General features: G+C 35.6%; 1 protein-coding gene across 1 annotated transcript in view; it reads left to right on the top strand.

Moving 5' to 3' along the window:
- The window catches only part of LOC105704270 (atrial natriuretic peptide receptor 1), an 82,207-nt gene that overhangs the window by 19,003 nt on the left and 43,528 nt on the right, over positions 1–19,676 (top strand). Inside the window, exons 5-10 of the mRNA XM_023432874.1 lie at positions 3,964–4,298; positions 8,036–8,127; positions 9,784–9,922; positions 11,016–11,097; positions 13,370–13,505; positions 15,330–15,407. Of these exons, the coding sequence (XP_023288642.1) occupies positions 3,964–4,298; positions 8,036–8,127; positions 9,784–9,922; positions 11,016–11,097; positions 13,370–13,505; positions 15,330–15,407 (862 nt within the window). The remainder of the gene's footprint in view (positions 1–3,963; positions 4,299–8,035; positions 8,128–9,783; positions 9,923–11,015; positions 11,098–13,369; positions 13,506–15,329; positions 15,408–19,676) is intronic.

A 19,676-nucleotide genomic window follows, 5' to 3' on the forward strand; every position in this document is an offset into this window, starting at 1 on the left:
CGTCCTGACAATCCTTTTCTAACAAGACCTTAAGGTGACACGAAAGGGTCATTTTATATGTATCGAAACGTATTTAATTTTCTATATCATGTTCCGTCTATACCTAAATAATGGCGCGGGACATCGGATTTATATTCGATCGGGCAACTGGCCATTAAATTCAGGCCCTTCGAGACCGGAAACTGCAAATCTCAAGCACTTTGCTCGAGTTTGGAGAACCGGGAAGAGGAATCGCAACTGTGGCTTAATTCCTCGATGTAAACCACGACGTCGTCGCTTCGATCTAGCGCTATGCAAAGTGTCGGAAATCCGCTTTCAAAACAGCCTTAACTTGCCAAAGTGGATTAAGGAGACAAGTTTACACCGTGCAGATTATTTCCTGAAACTCCTAGAGGTTCTGATTATCCGTGGATATATATTTCATTTCTTTAAGGTGAAGATATTACATTTTTATAACAAAATTTGAAAATATCTATAAACAAAATTGTTTGAAAATTGAAATTTTCTCGCTGTGAAGATTTTAATTCTAACCTCCATATCCATATTGTGAAGTTTGAAACCGAATTGGTAATTCTAATTTGGAGGAAAGTTTCATAAACGAGATCTTNTAAACAAATTATTAAAAAATTGAAATTTCATGGCGGTCGGGATCTTATGGTATCCGAATCGCATTGTAAAGCTTGAAACGAGTTCATAAAAAGTTTGGAAAAAGGGAACCACTTTCATATCACCTTAATCCCTCGGTGTAAACAATGTCGTCGCCTCGATCTATCGCTGAATTTTCTAAAATCTGTTTCACGGATTAGGAAAACGCGATTGTATCATGCAGAGTATTTCCTGGGATTCCGGGGGCGATTTATTATCTGTGGATATTTCATTTTTTTAAGTCGCCTTAGCTCAGGGTGCTCCTCGTTCATGAATTCATGAATAATTTATCGGAGCGGAAGATCTTCCTTGAAAACTGCGTCTCCGGAAGACATTCGTTTGGTTGAGACTTGTTTTACAAATTGTCTTTGTGCTCACTTCGCGGAGCATCTTATTTAATGAATTAAGGTGATATGAAAACGACATTCTACATATATGAAATGTCAAACTATTTATAAAACTTTTATATAAACTGAGTGCACCGTATCATTTGAAACTTCATTATGTGATTATGAAGGCAATAAGAAAGAACGCGAATATCATGAAATTTCATTTTTTCATTTTATTTAATATATTAAGGTGATATGACAGCGACATTCTACATATATGAAATATCAAAATATTTATAAAACTTTTCTATAAACTGAGTCCATTGAATCTTTCGAAATTTCATTATGTGATCATGAAAGCCCTAAGGAAGAACGTGTATGAAATTTGAAGAATTTGAATATGAAGAACGGCTTATGAAATTTCATTTTTAATACAAATTTTTTGCATTTATTCCAGGCTAGAACTAAGAATGCATTTTTCCTGGGAAAAATGAAAATTCATCAGCATCGTGTTCTTCCTTAGAACCTCCATAATCAGATAATGAAGTTTCAAATAATTCGGTGTACTCGGTTTTCAGAAAAGTTTAATAAATGTTTTGAGGTTTCTTATATATAGAATAACCTTTTCATACCACTTTAAGGCGTGATAAATTTCATTAATAATTTTACGCTTTACATATATAGAATGACCTTTTCATATCCCCCAAAGGCGAAAAAAGTTTCATAAATAACTTTACGTTTAAATATATAGAATGACCCTTTCATATCACCTTAAGACGAGAAAAGTTTCATACATAAGTTTATGTTTAAATATATAGAATGACCCTTTCATATCACCTTAAGACGAGAAAAGTTTCATACATAAGTTTATGTTTAAATATATAGAATGATCTTTTCATATTATCTTAAGAAGAGAAAAATTTCATAAATAATTTTACGTTTCACATATATAGGATGACCTTCTCATATCACCTTAAGGCGAGAAAAGTTTCATAAATAATTTTACGTTTAAATATATAGAACGACCTTTTCATATCACCTTAATGAGGCAGAACTCTTTTCTCGCCATCTAATCTTTCACCACATCCTTTCTCCGACTGATCGAGGACACTTGTCCAATGTGTGACAATTTGTCGACGTATCGTTGACCCATTTTCTTTTTAACCTGACGTAACATTTCCGTTTGTAGAAATCAAAGGTAAAATTCTTCAAAAGGCGGTGATCCTCAAAGGCGATCTTTCAAGTACGAAGGACATTTTGTCTCCCGTCTCGATCGTCGGAGTCCTTGTTCATCAAATTCTTCTCGACGAGATATTCACTGGGAAAAAAGTGAAAATGATTTCTTTTTCTTTGAGAACCGATCGCTTTTGATTTCATGCCAAGTTATGAAATTAAATCTTTAATTTCATGCAAAATTATGGAATTAAATCTTTAATTTCATGCAAAATTATGAAATGTAATCTTTGATTTCATGCAAAATTATGGAATTAAATCTTTGATTTCATGCAAAATTATGAAATTAAATATTTCACTTCATACAAACTTATGGAATTAAATCTTTGATTTCATACAAAGTAACGGAATTAAGTTTTTCACTTCATAAAAAGTTATGGATTTAAATATTTGATTTCATGCAAAGCTATGAAATTAAATCTTTGATTTCATTCAAAGAAATGAAATTAAATCTTTGATTTCATTCAAAGAAATGAAATTAAATCTTTGATTTCATACGAAGTTATGGAATTAAATGTTTGATTTCATACAAAGTTATGAAATTAAATATTTGATTTCATGCAAAATTATGGAATTAAATATTTGATTGCATGCAAAATTATGAAAATAAATCTTTGATTTCATGCAAAATCATGAAATTAAATCTTTTATTTCATACGAAGTTATGGAATTAAATGTTTGATTTCATACAAAGTTATGAAATTAAATATTTGATTTCATGCAAAATTATGAAATTAATAATATTTCACTTCATACAAAGTTATGGAATTAAGTATTTTATTTCATACAAAGTTATGAAATTAAATCTTTGATTTCATACTTTATAAAATTGTCGATTTTCGTCGTTTTCAGCAACAACGCCTCGGATGAAATGAACGAGGAACCTAAAAGCTTTAAAAAATGTTCGATTTTCATGGTTTTCAGCAACAACTCCTCGAATGAGATGAACGAGGAACCTAAAAACCTTACAAAATGACGATTTTCGTTGTTTTCAGCAACAACGACTCGGAGTAAAGGGAAAAAAGGCTCAACAAGCCTACTAAGTTTTCCCTACTATACATCACTATTGAATCTAAATTTGTTGTTTTCAGCAACAACGACTCGTAGTAAAGGAAAAAAGGCTCAACAAGCCTACTAAGTTTTCCCTACTATACATCACTATTGAATCTAAATTTGTTGTTTTCAGCAACAACGACTCGTAGTAAAGGAAAAAAGGCTCAACAAGCCTACTAAGTTTTCCCTACTATACATCACTATTGAATCTAAATTTGTTGTTTTCAGCAACAACGACTCGTAGTAAAGGAAAAAAGGCTCAACAAGCCTACTAAGTTTTCCCTACTATACATCACTATTGAATCTAAATTTGTTGTTTTCAGCAACAACGACTCGGAGTAAAGGAAAAAAGGCTCAACAAGCCTACTAAGTTTTCCCTACTATAGATCACTATTGAATCTAAATTGGTTGTTTTCAACAACGACTCGGAGTAAAGGAAAAAAAGGCTCAACAAGCCTACTAAGTTTTCCCTACTATACATCACTATTGAATCTAAATTTGTTGTTTTCAGCGACAACGACTCGGAGTAAAGGAAAAAAAGGCTCAACAAGCCTACTAAGTTTTCCCTACTATACATCACTATTGAATCTAAATTTGTTGTTTTCAGCGACAACGACTCGGAGTAAAGGAAAAAAAAGCTCAACAAGCCTACTAAGTTTTCCCTACTATACATCACTATTGAATCTAAATTTGTTGTTTTCAGCGACAACGACTCGGACGAGCCGTGGAAAGTGGAAAGCGACACGGAGGAAAGAAACGAGAAGGCAAGAAAAGCTTATCAATCCCTGCTGACCGTGACGGCGCGCACCCCTGATAACATCGAGTACCTCAACTTCTCGAGGGAGGTGAAGTCTCTCGCCCAGAGCAGATACAACTTCACCTTCGGCAACAGCTCGGTCTCCACTTTCGTCACGGCCTTCTACGATGCCGTCCTCCTCTACGCCCTCGCCCTTAAGGAAAGCCTCCCCGAGAAGCCGGGAGAGGTCAACCTGGACGGGGGCAATCTGACGCGCAGGATGTGGGGCAGGAGTTTCAAGGGTGAGTTACTCTTCCACCGAGTTTCACCTCCCCCTGCGTCATCCTGGACCTCCGGACATTAAGGCGATATGAAAGTCGGGGTCGATCGCAAATTTCACTTTTCTCCGCACTGGGTGTATCGAATTGTTTCAAACTTTTATATGTGGAGGTGCTGGTACTAGAGAAGGTTCCTACACTCATGAACATTTGTTTAAATTTGTTTAAACTTATTTATGAGGGTTTTTTAATTTTTTACGCGAGGAAATGTGCACAGCAGGACCGTATGTAGGAAATTCATGTCTCGGCCTGCGTTATTCTGGACCTCCGGACATTAAGGCGATATGAAAGTCGGGGTCGATCCCTAATTTCACTTTTCTCCACACTGGGTGTTTCGAATTGTTTCAAACTTTTATATGTGGATGTGCTGGTACTAGAGAAGGTTCCTACACTTATGAACATTTGTTTAAATTTGTTTATAAGGGTTTTTAAATTTTTTTACGTCATGAAATGTGTACGGCAGGACCTTATGTAGGATATTTATATTTATGTGATATTTTCGAACGATTCCATATATTCAGTTCGAGAAAATGTAGATAAGGTACATACATAAACAAGACGTTAAGGCGATATGAAAGTCGGGGTCGATCGCTAATTTCACTTTTCTCCGCACTGGGTGTATCGAATTGTTTCAAACTTTTATATGTGGAAGTGCTGGTACTAGAGAAGGTTCCTACGCTTATGAACATTTGTTTAAATTTGTTTATAAGGGTTTTTAAATTTTTTTACGTCATGAAATATGTACGGCAGGTCCTTATGTAGGATATTCATGTTCATGTGATATTTTCGAACGATTCCATTTATCAAGTTCGGAGAAAAGGTAGATAAACAAGACTTTAAGGTGGCATGAAAGTGTCAACTAAAAAGTCAATCTTTTATATCACTTTTCTTCGAACTGGATGTATCGAATAATTCAAAACTTCACCACATGAACACGAAAGCCTTAAAGAAGGTATCTCTCCCACTAAGCTTGATTATTTTTAAAAAATTTGTTCATAAACATTTATTAAATTTTTTAAAATGCAGTTCCATGAACATCAGAACCTTCAGGGCTTTAATATTCACGTGGTAGGGTGTCGAACGATTCAATAAATCCAGTTTATAAAAAAGCTTCACAAACGATTGATCTCTCACATGCCACTTTCACATCGCCTTAAGGTTTCGTTTATGTCACTTTTTTTCGAACTGGATGTATCGAATGATTCAAAACTTCACCACACGAACACGAAAGCCTTAAGGAAGGTATCTCTCCCACGAAGCTTGATTATTTTTTAAAAATTTGTTCATAAACATTAATTAAATTTTTAAAAATGCAGTTCATGAGCGTCAGGGTCTTCATATTCGCGTCGCCATTTGTCGCCCAGTTTGTAAAAAGGTGTCATAAACTAGACGGCACTTTCTTATCACCTTATCACGACTTTTCCGATGTACACGCGTGTAAAAAATGAATGTACAGCAGCGAGCACGTCCGCTATCTCAATTTCGGATTTTATGCCTCGCTCTGATGAGCGGGAATCATATTTCATTGATATTGCGTCCGGAACTGTTTTACGGGGTAATTTGAGGCGCGGAACAAACTTTTAAGGGGGAATATATTCCCGAGGGCAGTTTTCGTCCTTTTACCCCATTTTGGATCGTCGCCATGGATGTTAAGGTCGTTCCGAACCTCGAAGACCAAGTTTTGATGAGCTCTCGAGAGATGGGAATGCATTCAACAACTTTTTTAGGTTAGGATACACAATTTTTAGGTTACATCGCGAACCGCAGTGGGTGGATTTAAATATCTCTTTGGCAAAAAGTAGTTTGCAAACATTTAAGGTGATGTGAAACACCTCGAGGAACTTGATCGGCGTCGGTAAAGAAGATTTTCCTAAATACCTAGGTTGCCGAATATTTTATAAGAAATTTTGAAAATGGGTGTTAATCGATTTTTTAAAAATTGAAATTTCATATGTGTCGGGACTTTCGTTATTGCTTTCACCTTCACATTATGAAATTTGAAACAATTCAACCAAATTTAAAACAAGTTTAATAAACGAGACCTCTTCGACCTTAAGGTGATGTGAAAGTGGCGACAAAAATTTCCTTTATGAAATTTTTCTTTGAACTGGGTGTATGGAATCATTTGAAATTTTTCAATGTGAATTTGGAGACTATAAATGAAATTTCAGTTTTATAAGAAATTTTAAAAATGTATGTAAACCAATTTGTTAAAAATTGAAATCTGAAACAAAGGTCTCGATTATGGAGTTTTTTTTTCTGAATTGAGTGCATAGAATCATTTCAAACTATACAAGGTTTATTTTTTGAGACTATAAGAAAGGTCTTGACACCCATGAAATTTCATTTTTGCAAGAAATTTTGAAAATGTACGTAAATCAATGTTTATAAAAATTAAAATGTGAAACAAAGATCTCGATTATGGAATTTTTTTTCTGAATTGAGTGCATAGAATCATTTCAAACTATACAAGGTTTATTTTTTGAGACTATAAGAAAGGTCTTGACACCCATGAAATTTCATTTTTGCAAGAAATTTTGAAAATGTACGTAAATCAATGTTTATAAAAATTAAAATGTGAAACAAAGATCTCGATTATGGAATTTTTTTTCTGAATTGAGTGCATAGAATCATTTCAAACTATACAAGGTTTATTTTTTGAGACTATAAGAAAGGTCTTGACACCCATGAAATTTCATTTTTGCAAGAAATTTTGAAAATGTACGTAAATCAATGTTTATAAAAATTAAAATGTGAAACAAAGATCTCGATTATGGAATTTTTTTTCTGAATTGAGTGCATAGAATCATTTCAAACTATACAAGGTTTATTTTTTGAGACTATAAGAAAGGTCTTGACACCCATGAAATTTCATTTTTGCAAGAAATTTTGAAAATGTACGTAAATCAATGTTTATAAAAATTAAAATGTGAAACAAAGATCTCGATTATGGAATTTTTTTTCTGAATTGAGTGCATAGAATCATTTCAAACTATACAAGGTTTATTTTTTGAGACTATAAGAAAGGTCTTGACACCCATGAAATTTCATATCTACAAGAAATTTTGAAAATATTAATAAACAAATGTTAAAAAAAAATTGAAATTTCACGAGTGTCAGAACAGTCCTTAAATCCTCCACCTTCATATGGTAAAATTTCGAACAATTCAGTACGTCCAGTGTTTTTTAATTTTTATACCGTTTATGGAGCAATTGTCTTCAGATCTACTTTTGCAATTAATTGAGGAATAAAATGTATTTATTAAATATTTTATAATCGATCTTTCTTTTACTGTCGATGCACTACCGACTGCAATAATTTTCGTTTCATCGAGCGTTTCGGTAAAATTTCAAACAATTCAGTACGTCCAGTGTTTTTTAATTTTTATACCGTTTATGGAGTAATTGTCATCTGATCTACTTTTGCAATTAATTGAGGAATAAAACGTATTCGTTAAATATTTTATAATCGGTCTTTCTTTTACTGTCGATGCACTACCGACTGCAATAATTTCCGTTTCGACGAGCGTTTCGGATTTTTATTTCCCCCTGAAATTCAATTTGTTGGTCGGAGGTAACCACATCGCGAATGAAAAATCGAGGGATTACAAAATCCCGGAGTGAGTTTTGATTTATAGATCCTCGCTTCCGGTTTTCCTGATGGCGGAATCGAAACGTGACAAAGTGATCGATGGTTTCAGGCATTACGGGGGACGTGAATATCGACGAGAACGGAGACCGCATCGCGGACTACTCTCTACTCGACATGAATCCTGCCACGTCAAAATTTGAGGTAAGATTTTGAAAAATCCAATAATTTTTTCCCTACTCCTCTTTGCAATCCCAAAATTCGAAAATTTGTTCCCTACTCCTCTTCGTAATTCCAAAATTCGATAATTTTTTCCCTACTCCTCTTTGCAATTATAAAATTATCGAATTTTGGGATTGCAAAGAGGAGTAGGGAAAAAATTATCGAATTTTGGGATTGCAAAGAGGAGTAGGGAAAACATTTTCCAATTTTTTCCCTACTCTTTACAATCCCAAAATTCGATAATTTGTTCCCTACTCCTCTTTGCACTCCTAAAATTCGAAAATTTGTTCCCTACTCCTCTTTGCAATCCCAAAATTCGAAAATTTGTTCCCTACTCCTCTTTGCAATCCCAAAATTCGAAAATTTTTTCCCTACTCTTCTTTGCAATCCCAAAATTCGATAATTTTTCCCTACTCCTCTTTGCAATCCCAAAATTCGAAAATGTTTTCCCTATTCCTCTTTGCAATCCCAAAATTCGAAAATTTTTTCCCTACTCTTTGCAATCCCAAAATTCGAAAATTTTGAGCCGAGAGACTATGGAGAGATTATAGCGAATATACCTTGAGAGTAAAATGATAAGTACCAAAGAAATATTTTTTTAAATAGTACCAAAGAAGTATTTTTTTGAATAGAACCAAAGAAATATCTTCTTGAATAGTACCGGAGAAATATATTTTTGAATAGTAACAAAGAAATATCTTTTTGAATAGTACCAAAGAAGTATCTCTTTGAATAGTACCAGAGAAATATCTTTTTGAATAGTACCAAAGAAGGATCTATTTGAATAGTAACCAAAAAAAATCTTTTTCAGTAGTACCAAAGAATATATCTTTTTGAATAGTACCCATGAAATTGAATCGAATAATTATTCTTTGAATCAACAAAGTAAATACTTTGTTGCATCCAATGAACTCGAGTTCATTTGATTTGAATGATTATTCTTGAAATTAATAGAATGTTTCTTTGGTACTATTTAAAAAGATATATTCTTCTTGCACTACTCAAAAATATATTTCTTTCGTACTATTCAAAAGAACATTTTTTGGTACTACTCAAAAAGATATTTCTTTGGTACTATTCAAAAGGACATTTTTTGGTACTACTCAAAAAGATACTTCTTTGGTACCATTGAAAAAGATATTTCTTTGGTACTATTCAAAATGATACTTCCTTTGTTCTATTCAAAAAGTCATTTCTTTAGTACTACTCAATAAGATATTTTGCACTACTCAAAAATCTATTTCTTTCGTACTATTCAAAAGAACATTTTTTGGTACTACTCAAAAAGATATTTCTTTGGTACTATTCAAAAGGACATTTTTTGGTACTACTCAAAAATATACTTCTTTGGTACCATTGAAAAAGATATTTTTGTTCTATTCAAAAAGTCATTTCTTTAGTACTACTCAAAAAGACATTTCTTTGGTACTACTCAGAAAGATATTTCTCGATACCGTTCAAAGACATATTTCTTAGGTTCGACGAATTTCATTCTGAGAGTGAAAAGAGACTTTTTCGCTCAGACTAAGATGGAGATCAGTTTCTAATCAGTTCGTGGAGTCCTCCCCGAGTTTCCCGGTTTTTCTCCTCCTAGGGATTCCCGTCGAGTCACCATTCAGTCCGGTACATTTCCCCCAGATCGTGGCTAATTACTATGGGGCGAACCAGACCCTGGAGTACGTCCCCGGCAGGCGAATTCACTGGTCCGGAGGCAGATTAGAACCTCCACCTGATACGCCGACATGCGGATTCGATGGCGCCTTGTGTCCCGATAATTGTAAGTCGCCATTTCTGCTTCGTCGGGATTACCGAGGGTGGTTACACGCCTTTCGATTAATCCCGCCGATTTATCGCCTGTACGGTTTAATCGAATTCTTTCACCTTCATACACTTGTTAGTTCAATTTGTGGATGTTGCGCAGATTTATTCCAATGATTTCTTGCAATGTAGCTACATTTTGCACATTGCACAGATTTGTTGCAACGATTTCTTGTAATATCGCTACTTTGTATATATTGCACAGATTTATTGTAACGATTTGTTGCAACGATATACGTATTGTACCGATTTATTGCAACAATTTGTTGCAATGCAGCTACTTTGTACATATTGCGCAGATTTATTCCAATGATTTCTTGTAATATCGCTACTTTGTACATATTGCACAGATTTATTCCAACAATTTGTTGCAATGCACCTACTTTATACATATTGCATAGATTTATTGTAATGATTTGTTGCAACGATATACGTATTGCACCGATTTATTGCAACAATTTGTTCCAATGCAGCTACTTTGTACATATTGCACAAATTTATTGTAAAGATTTCTGGCAACGATGTACATATTGCACAGATTTATTGCAAAGACTTGTTGCAGTGTAAATACTGCACAGATTTATTGTAAAGACTTGTTGCAATATAGCTACGTTGCACATATTGCACATATTTATTGCAAAGATTTGTTACAATGTAGATATTACACAGATTGATTGCTAATACTTGTTGCACCGTAAATACTGCACAGATTTATTGCAAAGACTTGTTGCAATATAGCTATGTTGTACATATTGCACAAATTCATTGTAAAGATTTGTTACAATGTAGATATTGCACAGATTGATTGCAAACACTTGTTCCAGTGCAGAAATTGCACAGATTTATTGCAAAGATTTATCATGGAGTACATTATCACCTTAACAGGATGCTAAACATTCGATCGAAAAGACCAAATTGCTATACACGTTGCGATAAATCGTAGCGATTTGTAATCTGCGCAGTTTAATCGAGTTCCTCTGTACTTACATACGTATCAATTGAATTCTGTATGATCAACTGGTGTTAATTAGTGTCCTTTTTCATGATTTCAGCTCTACCAGGTTATGCCATATTGTCAATTGTCCTGAGTTCAATTGTCGTCGGTCTTGTAGTGGCTTCGGTATTCATATACCGGTGAGTTTTATTGTTTATAAACTATGAATTTATTTAAATAGACCTAAATTGTAATATACAAACAAATAGTAAATTTTAGAAGGTTAATATTGAAAAAAAATCACATTGCATCTTGCAGTTAAGTCAACATTTGTGCAACAGATTCAGACATGCGGAGCAACTAATTTGCATATTCGTAATAATAAACATTCGACGTCATACAAGCTGTTTAATGGATATAAATTGTAATATATATAAACAAATAGTAAATGTCAGAAGGTTAATACTGAAAATCGTCACATTGTACCCTGCAGTTAAGTCAACATTTGTGCAACAGATTCAGACATGCGGAGCAACTAATTTGCATATTTGCAATAGTAAACATTCGACGTCATTCAAGCTGTTTGATGGATATAAATTGTAATGTATAAACAAATAGTAAATGTCAGAAAGTTAATACTGAAAATCGTCACATTGCATCCTTCAGTTAAGTCAACATTTGTGCAACAGATTCAGACATGCGGAGCAACTAATTTGCATATTCCCAATAGTAAACTGTCGACGTCATTCAAGCTGTTTAATGTTCCCTTTAACGTTTTAATGTTGCACAAGGAGATTGCGAATTAGATTAAGCGAAGCTAAAACTGGCCGTAAAACGTTTCGTCTTAATCGGGAGTGAAGACTGCTCGAGATACTTTTTACACTTTTTACGACGTCGTTTCCACCTTCAAAGTAGCTCGAGATTCTGATCACAGGATTTACAATGATAAGGACTCTTTGTCGTCGATTTTCCTTCTTTCATTCGTGATAGTAATGAATATTGATGAAGCCGATTCATTGTTCATTGATCTTTGATCATTGTTCATTCTTTGCGGCTTTCAGACACTTCAAGTTGAAGAGTGACATTGCTTCGATGATGTGGAAGGTCCATCGGGATGACGTACTGATGATGCCGATTCATTTTTCACTGTTCATGGTTCATTGTTCATTCTTTGCGGTTTCCAGACACTTCAAGTTGATTGTTCATTGATCTTTGATTATTGTTCATTCTTTGCGGCTTTCAGACACTTCAAGTTGAAGGGTGACATTGCTTCGATGATGTGGAAGGTCCATCGGGATGACGTACTGATGATGCCGATTCATTTTTCACTGTTCATGGTTCATTGTTCATTCTTTGCGGTTTCCAGACACTTCAAGTTGTTCATTGTTCATTCTTTACAGCTTTCAAACACTTCTAGTTGTTCATTCTTCATTATTTACGGCTTTCAGACTCTTCAAGTTGGAGGCTGACATTGCTTCGATGATGGGGAAGGTCCATTCGGATGACGTATTGATGACGCCGATTCATTTTTCATGGTTCATTGTTCATTCTTTGCGATTTCCAGACACTTCAAGTTGTTCATTGTTCATTCTTTACGACTTTCAGACAGTTCAAGCTGGAGGCTGACATTGCTTCGATGACGTGAAGGTCCACTGGGATGACGTATTGATGATACCGATTCATTGTTCATTGATCATTTGTTTGTTTTTGGTCATTTTTTGTGGTTTTCAGACACTCCAAGTTGTCCATTGTTCATTCTTAACGGTTTTCAGACACTTCAAGCTGGAAGCTGACATTGCTTCGATGACGTGGAAGATCCATTGGGATGACATATTGATGATACCGATTCATTGTTCATTGATCATTGTTAATTGGTAATTCTTTGCGGTTTTCAGACACTTCAAGTTGTTCATTGTTCCTTTTTCACGGTTTTCAGACAGTTCAAGTTGGAGGCTGACATTGCTTCGATGACGTGAAGGTTCATTGGGATGACGTATTGATGATGTCGATGCATTTTTCACTGTTCATTGTTCATTCTTTGCGGTTTTCAGACACTTCAAGTTGTTCATAGTTCATTCTTCACGGTTTTCAGACATTTCAAGCTGGAGGCTGACATTGCTTCTATGACGTGAAGGTTCATTGGGATGACATATTGATGATATCGATTCATTGTTCATTGATCATTGTTAATTGGTAATTCTTTGCGGTTTTCAGACACTTCAAGTTGTTCATTGTTCCTTTTTCACGGTTTTCAGACAGTTCAAGTTGGAGGCTGACATTGCTTCTATGACGTGAAGGTTCATTGGGATGACGTTTTGATGATATCGATTCATTATTAATTGGTCATTCTTTGCGGTTTTCAGACACTTCAAGTTGGAAGCTGACATTGCTTCGATGACGTGGAAGGTCCATTGGGATGACATATTGATGATATCGATTCATTATTAATTGGTCATTCTTTGCGGTTTTCAGACACTTCAAGTTGGAAGCTGACATTGCTTCGATGACATGGAAGGTCCATTGGGATGACGTATTGATGATGCCCATAGGGAAGACCAGGGGATCGATTTACTCCTTGCCTTTGACCAAGATGCGAGGAAGTCAACTGGTATGTTAATAATACAATTGAACTACCTTAAGGTAATATGAAAGAGTCAACCCATATCTATCTGAGAGGTTAAATCGTTGAGGAAAGTATTCCCCGAATTGGGGGTACCGATTAGTTTCAAATTTCGCCACGGGAATATGGAGGCGCTAAAGTAGGTCCTGAAACTCAGGAAATTTCATTTTTCATCAAAAGTTTATTAATTTATCGTGGATTATCATTATCATTATCCGTAAAAGACTTCGACATAAATATAAATGTCGGTAATGGGACGCGCCAGCTTATGTTACTACTTGAGTATTCAAAATGACGTTCCTATCAAAAAGGGAATACATGAATTTTAATTTATCGACGTCGATTAAATTTCTTAGCCCCTTTCATATCCTCTTAAGGTCTGCAATTTCTAATTCTAATTGTAAGTGGAATCATCAGTTGCATTTAAGGTACGTAATACGAGCCGAAGGGAGGGCTGGAAAATTTTTCCAAAAAGTTGGTTAATTTTTCCCGTACTCACTTTGGTACGACGACAAAAAGTGCCGAGCACTCCGAACTTTGGGCGGTAAAATCCGATGAACTAATTTTCAAAAAGCCTTGACGTCGCGATAAGCGTCAAAGTGTATTTCAATTTCAAAGTGATAGTACAGAGAATTATTGAGTTGCTGTATAATTAATTCTGTGGTTTGCTATTTTTTATTTACCATCATTTATGTATTTTTTATTTACCGTCAAAGTGCATTTCAGTTTTAAAGTGATAGTTCGGCAAAGTTTTGGTATAATTTTGACGTTTTCATAAAAAATCCACGTGTATGTATGACAACGTTAAAATTTTTATATAAATTTGACGGTTTCATAAAAAATCCATGTCTACGTGTGACAACGTCAAAATCTTTATACAATTTCAATATTTTTATACAATTTCACGTTTTCATAGATAATTTACTTTTTCATAGAATATCCACGTCTGCATATGAAAACGTCAACATTTTTATTTAATTTTGACGTTTTCATAGAAAATCCACGTCTACATATGGAAACATCAAAATTTGTATACAGTTTTGACGTTTTCGTAGAAAATCTACGTTTTCATAGAAAATCTACTTTTTCATAGAAAGTCCACGTCTACATATGGAAACGTCAAAATTTGTATACAGTTTTGACGTTTTCATAGAAAATCTACGTTTTTATAGACAATCTACGTTTTCATAGACAATCTACGTTTTCATAGACAATCTACGTTTTCATAGACAAACTAAGTGTTCATAGACAGTCTACATTTTCATAGACAATCTACATTTTCATAAAAAATCTACTTTTTCATAGAAAATCCACGTCTACATATGAAAACGTCAAGATATTTATTCAATTTTGACGTTTTCATAGAAGATCCACGTCTACATATGAAACCGTCAAAGTTCTTGTACAATTTTGACGTTCCCATGAAAAATCTACGTCTATGTATCAAAACGTCAAAATATGCAATATTTTTTTTTTCCAACTTGGTGCACCGAATCATTCGAAATTTTGCCATGTAAATATGAATCCGGACATCCGTGAAATTCCTTTGTTTCTCAGTTTGTTTAAAGAATTTAATTTCATTCGAATCAGACACTTTTTTCCCAGAGGACATTATTCATTTTATCATTGTTGCTAATTTATCGCCCACGGTTCGGTGATAACAATCATCCACGTTGAACGCGTCTTACTTTGTGAATTACTTATTTCTCTCGCGAGGAATAATTTTTTTCTTTCTTTTAGGGAGAATATGTTTTATTTCAGCTTTTACGAATCGCGTGCAATCTTTATCGAGGATGTAATTCTTCTTTGCAGACTCTCTACTCCGAAGATAACGTCAGTTTGGCTGGAGGTGTAGACAGGCAGATTTATGTCCCTACGGGAATCTACAAGGTACGTGTTGCAAAATATCTCTTATAACTTTTGGACGTAGATGGAAGACTTTTGTATGATTTGAAGGGTGTTGATCCTATTTTTTGGGTGGGATAATGGTGGGGAACTGATCCGGTGCTGATGAAACTGTCTGAAATCGACCACGTGTTGATAAGACGCTGATTAGATGTACAACGCTTCTGATAGGTCATGTCTGGAGCTGATCATCTGGTTTGGTTTTGGCTGAAATCACTTTTTCAAGGCTGGAAAAGTTGATTACACGTTAATTAGATATGCTTCGCTTCTGATGGGTCCTGTCTGGAGCTGATCATCTGATCTAGTTTCGGCTCAAAGCACTTTTTCAAAGCTGGAACTGTTGAATGTCTACTTGGGTTCTCATTAATTCATCAATAGATGACTTAGGAAAATTGTGAAATCATCTAAAGTCAACCAGACGTTGATCAGACGCTGATTAGATGTACAACGCTTCTGATAGGTCATGTTTTGAGATGATCATCTGGTCTAGTTTCGGCCAAAAGCACTTTTTCAAGGCTGGAACTGTTGAATGTCTACTTGGGTTCTCATCAGTTTATCAATAGATGTCTTAGGAAACTTATGAAATCATTTAAAGTCAACCAGACGTTGATCAGATGCTAATTAGATATGCAACGCTCCTCATGGGTCATGTTTGGAGCTAATAATCTGATCTAGTTTTGGTTAGTGACACTTATTTCCGGGTGGAATGGTTGAAAGTTTGCTTAGTTCCTCATCAGTTCATCAATGGATATCTTAACAAACTATGAAATCATCTAAAGTCAATCAGACGTTGATCAGACGCTAATTAGATATGCAACGCTCCTCATGGATCATGTTTGGAGCTGATCATCTGGTCTGGTATTGGTTAGTGACACTTATTTCCGATTGAAATGGTTGAAAGTCTACTTAGTTCCTCATCAGATCATCAATGGATATCTTGGAAAAATTATGAAATTATCTAAAGTCAACCAGTCATTTGATCAGACACTAATTAGATATGCAACGCTCCTCATGGATTATGTTTGGAGCTGATCATCTGGTCTGGTATTGGTTAGTGCCACTTATTTCCGATTGAAATGGTTGAAAGTCTACTTAGTTCCTCATCAGATCATCAATGGATGTCTTAACAAAATTATGAAATCATCTAAAGTCAACCAGACGTTGACCACACGCTAATTAGATATGCAACGCTTCTGATGGGTCATACTTGGAGCTGATCATCTCTTCTGGTTTTGGTTAGTGACACTTATTTCCGGTTGGAATTGTTGAAAGTCTACTTAGTTTCTCATCAGTTCATCATTATATTTTGTAACATGTTATAAAATTCACAGAATTTTTTTATTAACAGTGTGTAATTTTAAGAACCCTCCTGAAAGTCATCAGTCCATGCTTTGAATAGGCAATATGCAATGCAATCTTCACAGGGAATTTCCACCCAAATTTATTGGATTGTTTACTATTTTTTTTTGGACCAGAACCGAGTCATACGTTTGGGTGATCCAATTTGACTTCCTGTAATTCCCCGTCGTCCATGGAATTGATAAAAAGGGTTGGACCATCGCCAGGGAGTTCCCTGTCGAATGTCCAACCCTTTAAATTGCATCGACGGGAATGACAGAAAGGAATAACAAACGACAAACTGTTCCCTCGAGTAGAAACTATACGAACGGCTTTTCTAACAGCTTCGTAAATCGAGAGAATTCACTTAACCGTGCAAAAAGCGGTAATTCATAGTTAGAACGAAATTTACAATTACTTTGGAACGATCATTGCAAATTTCGGAGTTTCCGAAGTCATAGCTAGGAACACTTAGAGTCTTGGCTGGAGTCTAGATACTATCTAGGACTTTCTAGTCATTTTTCCATAGGGAAAAGACCTAGCAATGATGCCAACCTAGTGATATAAGGCCCTAGATGAGAAATTGAATCCGATACTAAGATTTTGCTTGATGATAGCCAGAAAAAATTGTCTAGGCTGGGGCATCAGCACTATGGTACCTTAGTCCTAGCTGGGAACTGATTAAGTCGAAGTCCTAGCTAGATCCTAGATGCTATCTGGGACTTTCTAGTCATTTTTCTGCATGGATAAGACCTAGCAATGATGCCAACCTAGCGATACAAGAATCTAAATGAGAAATTGAATCCAATACTAGGTTTTAAAGTGACATTAACCAGGAGAAATTGGCTTCGATAGGGGATCAGCACTATCTAGGATATGCCAATCTAGCGATACAAGGACCTAGATGGGAAATTGAATCCAAAGTTAGGTTTTAGCTTGATGACAACCAGAAGAAATTGTCTTGGATAGAAGACCAGCACTATTTAGGGTACCATAGCTAGGAACTCTTAAAGTAGAATCCTAGCTAGTGTCTACATACTATCAGGCATTTCCTAGTCACTTTTCCAAATGGATAACACTTAGCCATGATGCCAATCTAGCGATACAAGGACCTTGATGATAAATTGAATCCAATACTAGGATTTAGCTTGACGATAACCAGAAAAAATTGTCTTGGATAGAAGACCAGCACTATTTAGGGTACCACGGCCATAGCTAGAAATTCTTAAAGTAGAAGTCCTAGCTAGATCTTAAATGCTATCTGGGACTTTCTAGTCATTTTTCTATATGGATAAGACCTAGCAATGATGCCGATCTAGCGATACAAGGACCTAGATGAGAAATTGAATCCAAAGTTAGGTTTTAGCATGGCCATAACCAGAAGAAATTGTCTTGGATAGGAGACCAGCACTAGGATACCTAAACCATACCTGGTAACTCTTAAAGTGGAAGTCCTAGCTAGATCCTAGATGCTATCTGGGACTTTCTGGTCATTTTTCTATATGGATAAGACCTAGCAATGATGCCAACCTAGCGATACAAGAATCTAAATGAGAAATTGAATCCAATACTAGGTTTTAAAGTGACATTAACCAGGAGAAATTGGCTTCGATAGGGGATCAGCACTATCTAGGATATGCCAATCTAGCGATACAAGGACCTAGATGGGAAATTGAATCCAAAGTTAGGTTTTAGCTTGATGACAACCAGAAGAAATTGTCCTGGATAGAAGACCAGCACTATTTAGGGTACCACGGCCATAGCTAGAAACTCTTAAAGTGGAAGTCCTAGCTAGATCCTAGATGCTATCTGGGACTTTCTAGTCATTTTTCTATATGGATAAGACCTAGCAATGGTGTCAAACTAGGAATACCAGACCTTAGATGAGAAATTGAATGTAATACTAGGTTTTAGCTTGGCGATAACCAAGAAAAATTGTCTTGGATAGGAGACCAGCACTATCTAGGGTACCACGGCCACAGCTAGAAACTCTTAAAGTGGTAGTCCTAGCTAGATCCTAGATGCTATCTGGGACTTCCTAGTCATTTTTCTATATGGATAAGACCTAGCAATGATGCTAACCTACCGATACAAGGCCCTAGATGATAAATTGAATCCAATACTAGGTTTGAGATTGGCGATAACCAAGAGAAATTGTCTTGGATAGGGGATCAGCACTATCTAGGATACCTAAACCATAGCTGGTAACTCTTAAAGTGGAAGTCCTAGCTAGATCCTAGATGCTATCAGGGACTTCCTAGTCACTTTTCCAAATGGATAAGACCTAGCAATGATGCTAACCTAACAATACAAGGCCCTAGATGATAAATTGAATCCAATACTAGGTTTGAGATTGACTAACCAGGAAAAATTGTCTAGGCTGGAGGATCAGCACTATCTAGGATACCTNGCTAGAGCCTAGATGCTATCTGGGACTTCCTCCTCAGTTTTCCCATGGGAGGGGTTCATTTCCTCTCGACAGTTTCCCGTCACCATTAAACTCCTGGTTGGAGAATACGGAGTCGCCACTACCTAGCCATTAAATTAGCATATTTAACGTCCGACATAAACGATCCTGGAGAGCACCGCTCTCGACGATGTTCCTGCTGGACATCTTCCTGAATCCTGGATCTGGGTGTCTTCTACTTACAAGGAAGGTACCTGAGGTGTCCCCCTCCGATTTTGTTCATGTTTAAATATGTTATAGAGGACTAAAATCTAAGGGACCCGTGTTTTTTTTTATCGGCGGATAAACACTTTTAGGGGGTGAAATCAGGCTTCAAAGTTGGCCGTGCAAGGGGGTGAGTTGGCTGTTTCATATAGAAGCACTCGACCGATTTTCATGAAACAACCGTCAAAATGTAGGGAATGAAGAATTATGAAACATGCATTTGGAATTTTTCGAAAAAATTCATT

Source organism: Orussus abietinus, unplaced genomic scaffold (genome assembly GCF_000612105.2).
Source record: "Orussus abietinus isolate OABI.00-Male unplaced genomic scaffold, Oabi_2.0 scaffold342, whole genome shotgun sequence".
Classification (NCBI taxonomy): domain Eukaryota; kingdom Metazoa; phylum Arthropoda; class Insecta; order Hymenoptera; family Orussidae; genus Orussus; species Orussus abietinus.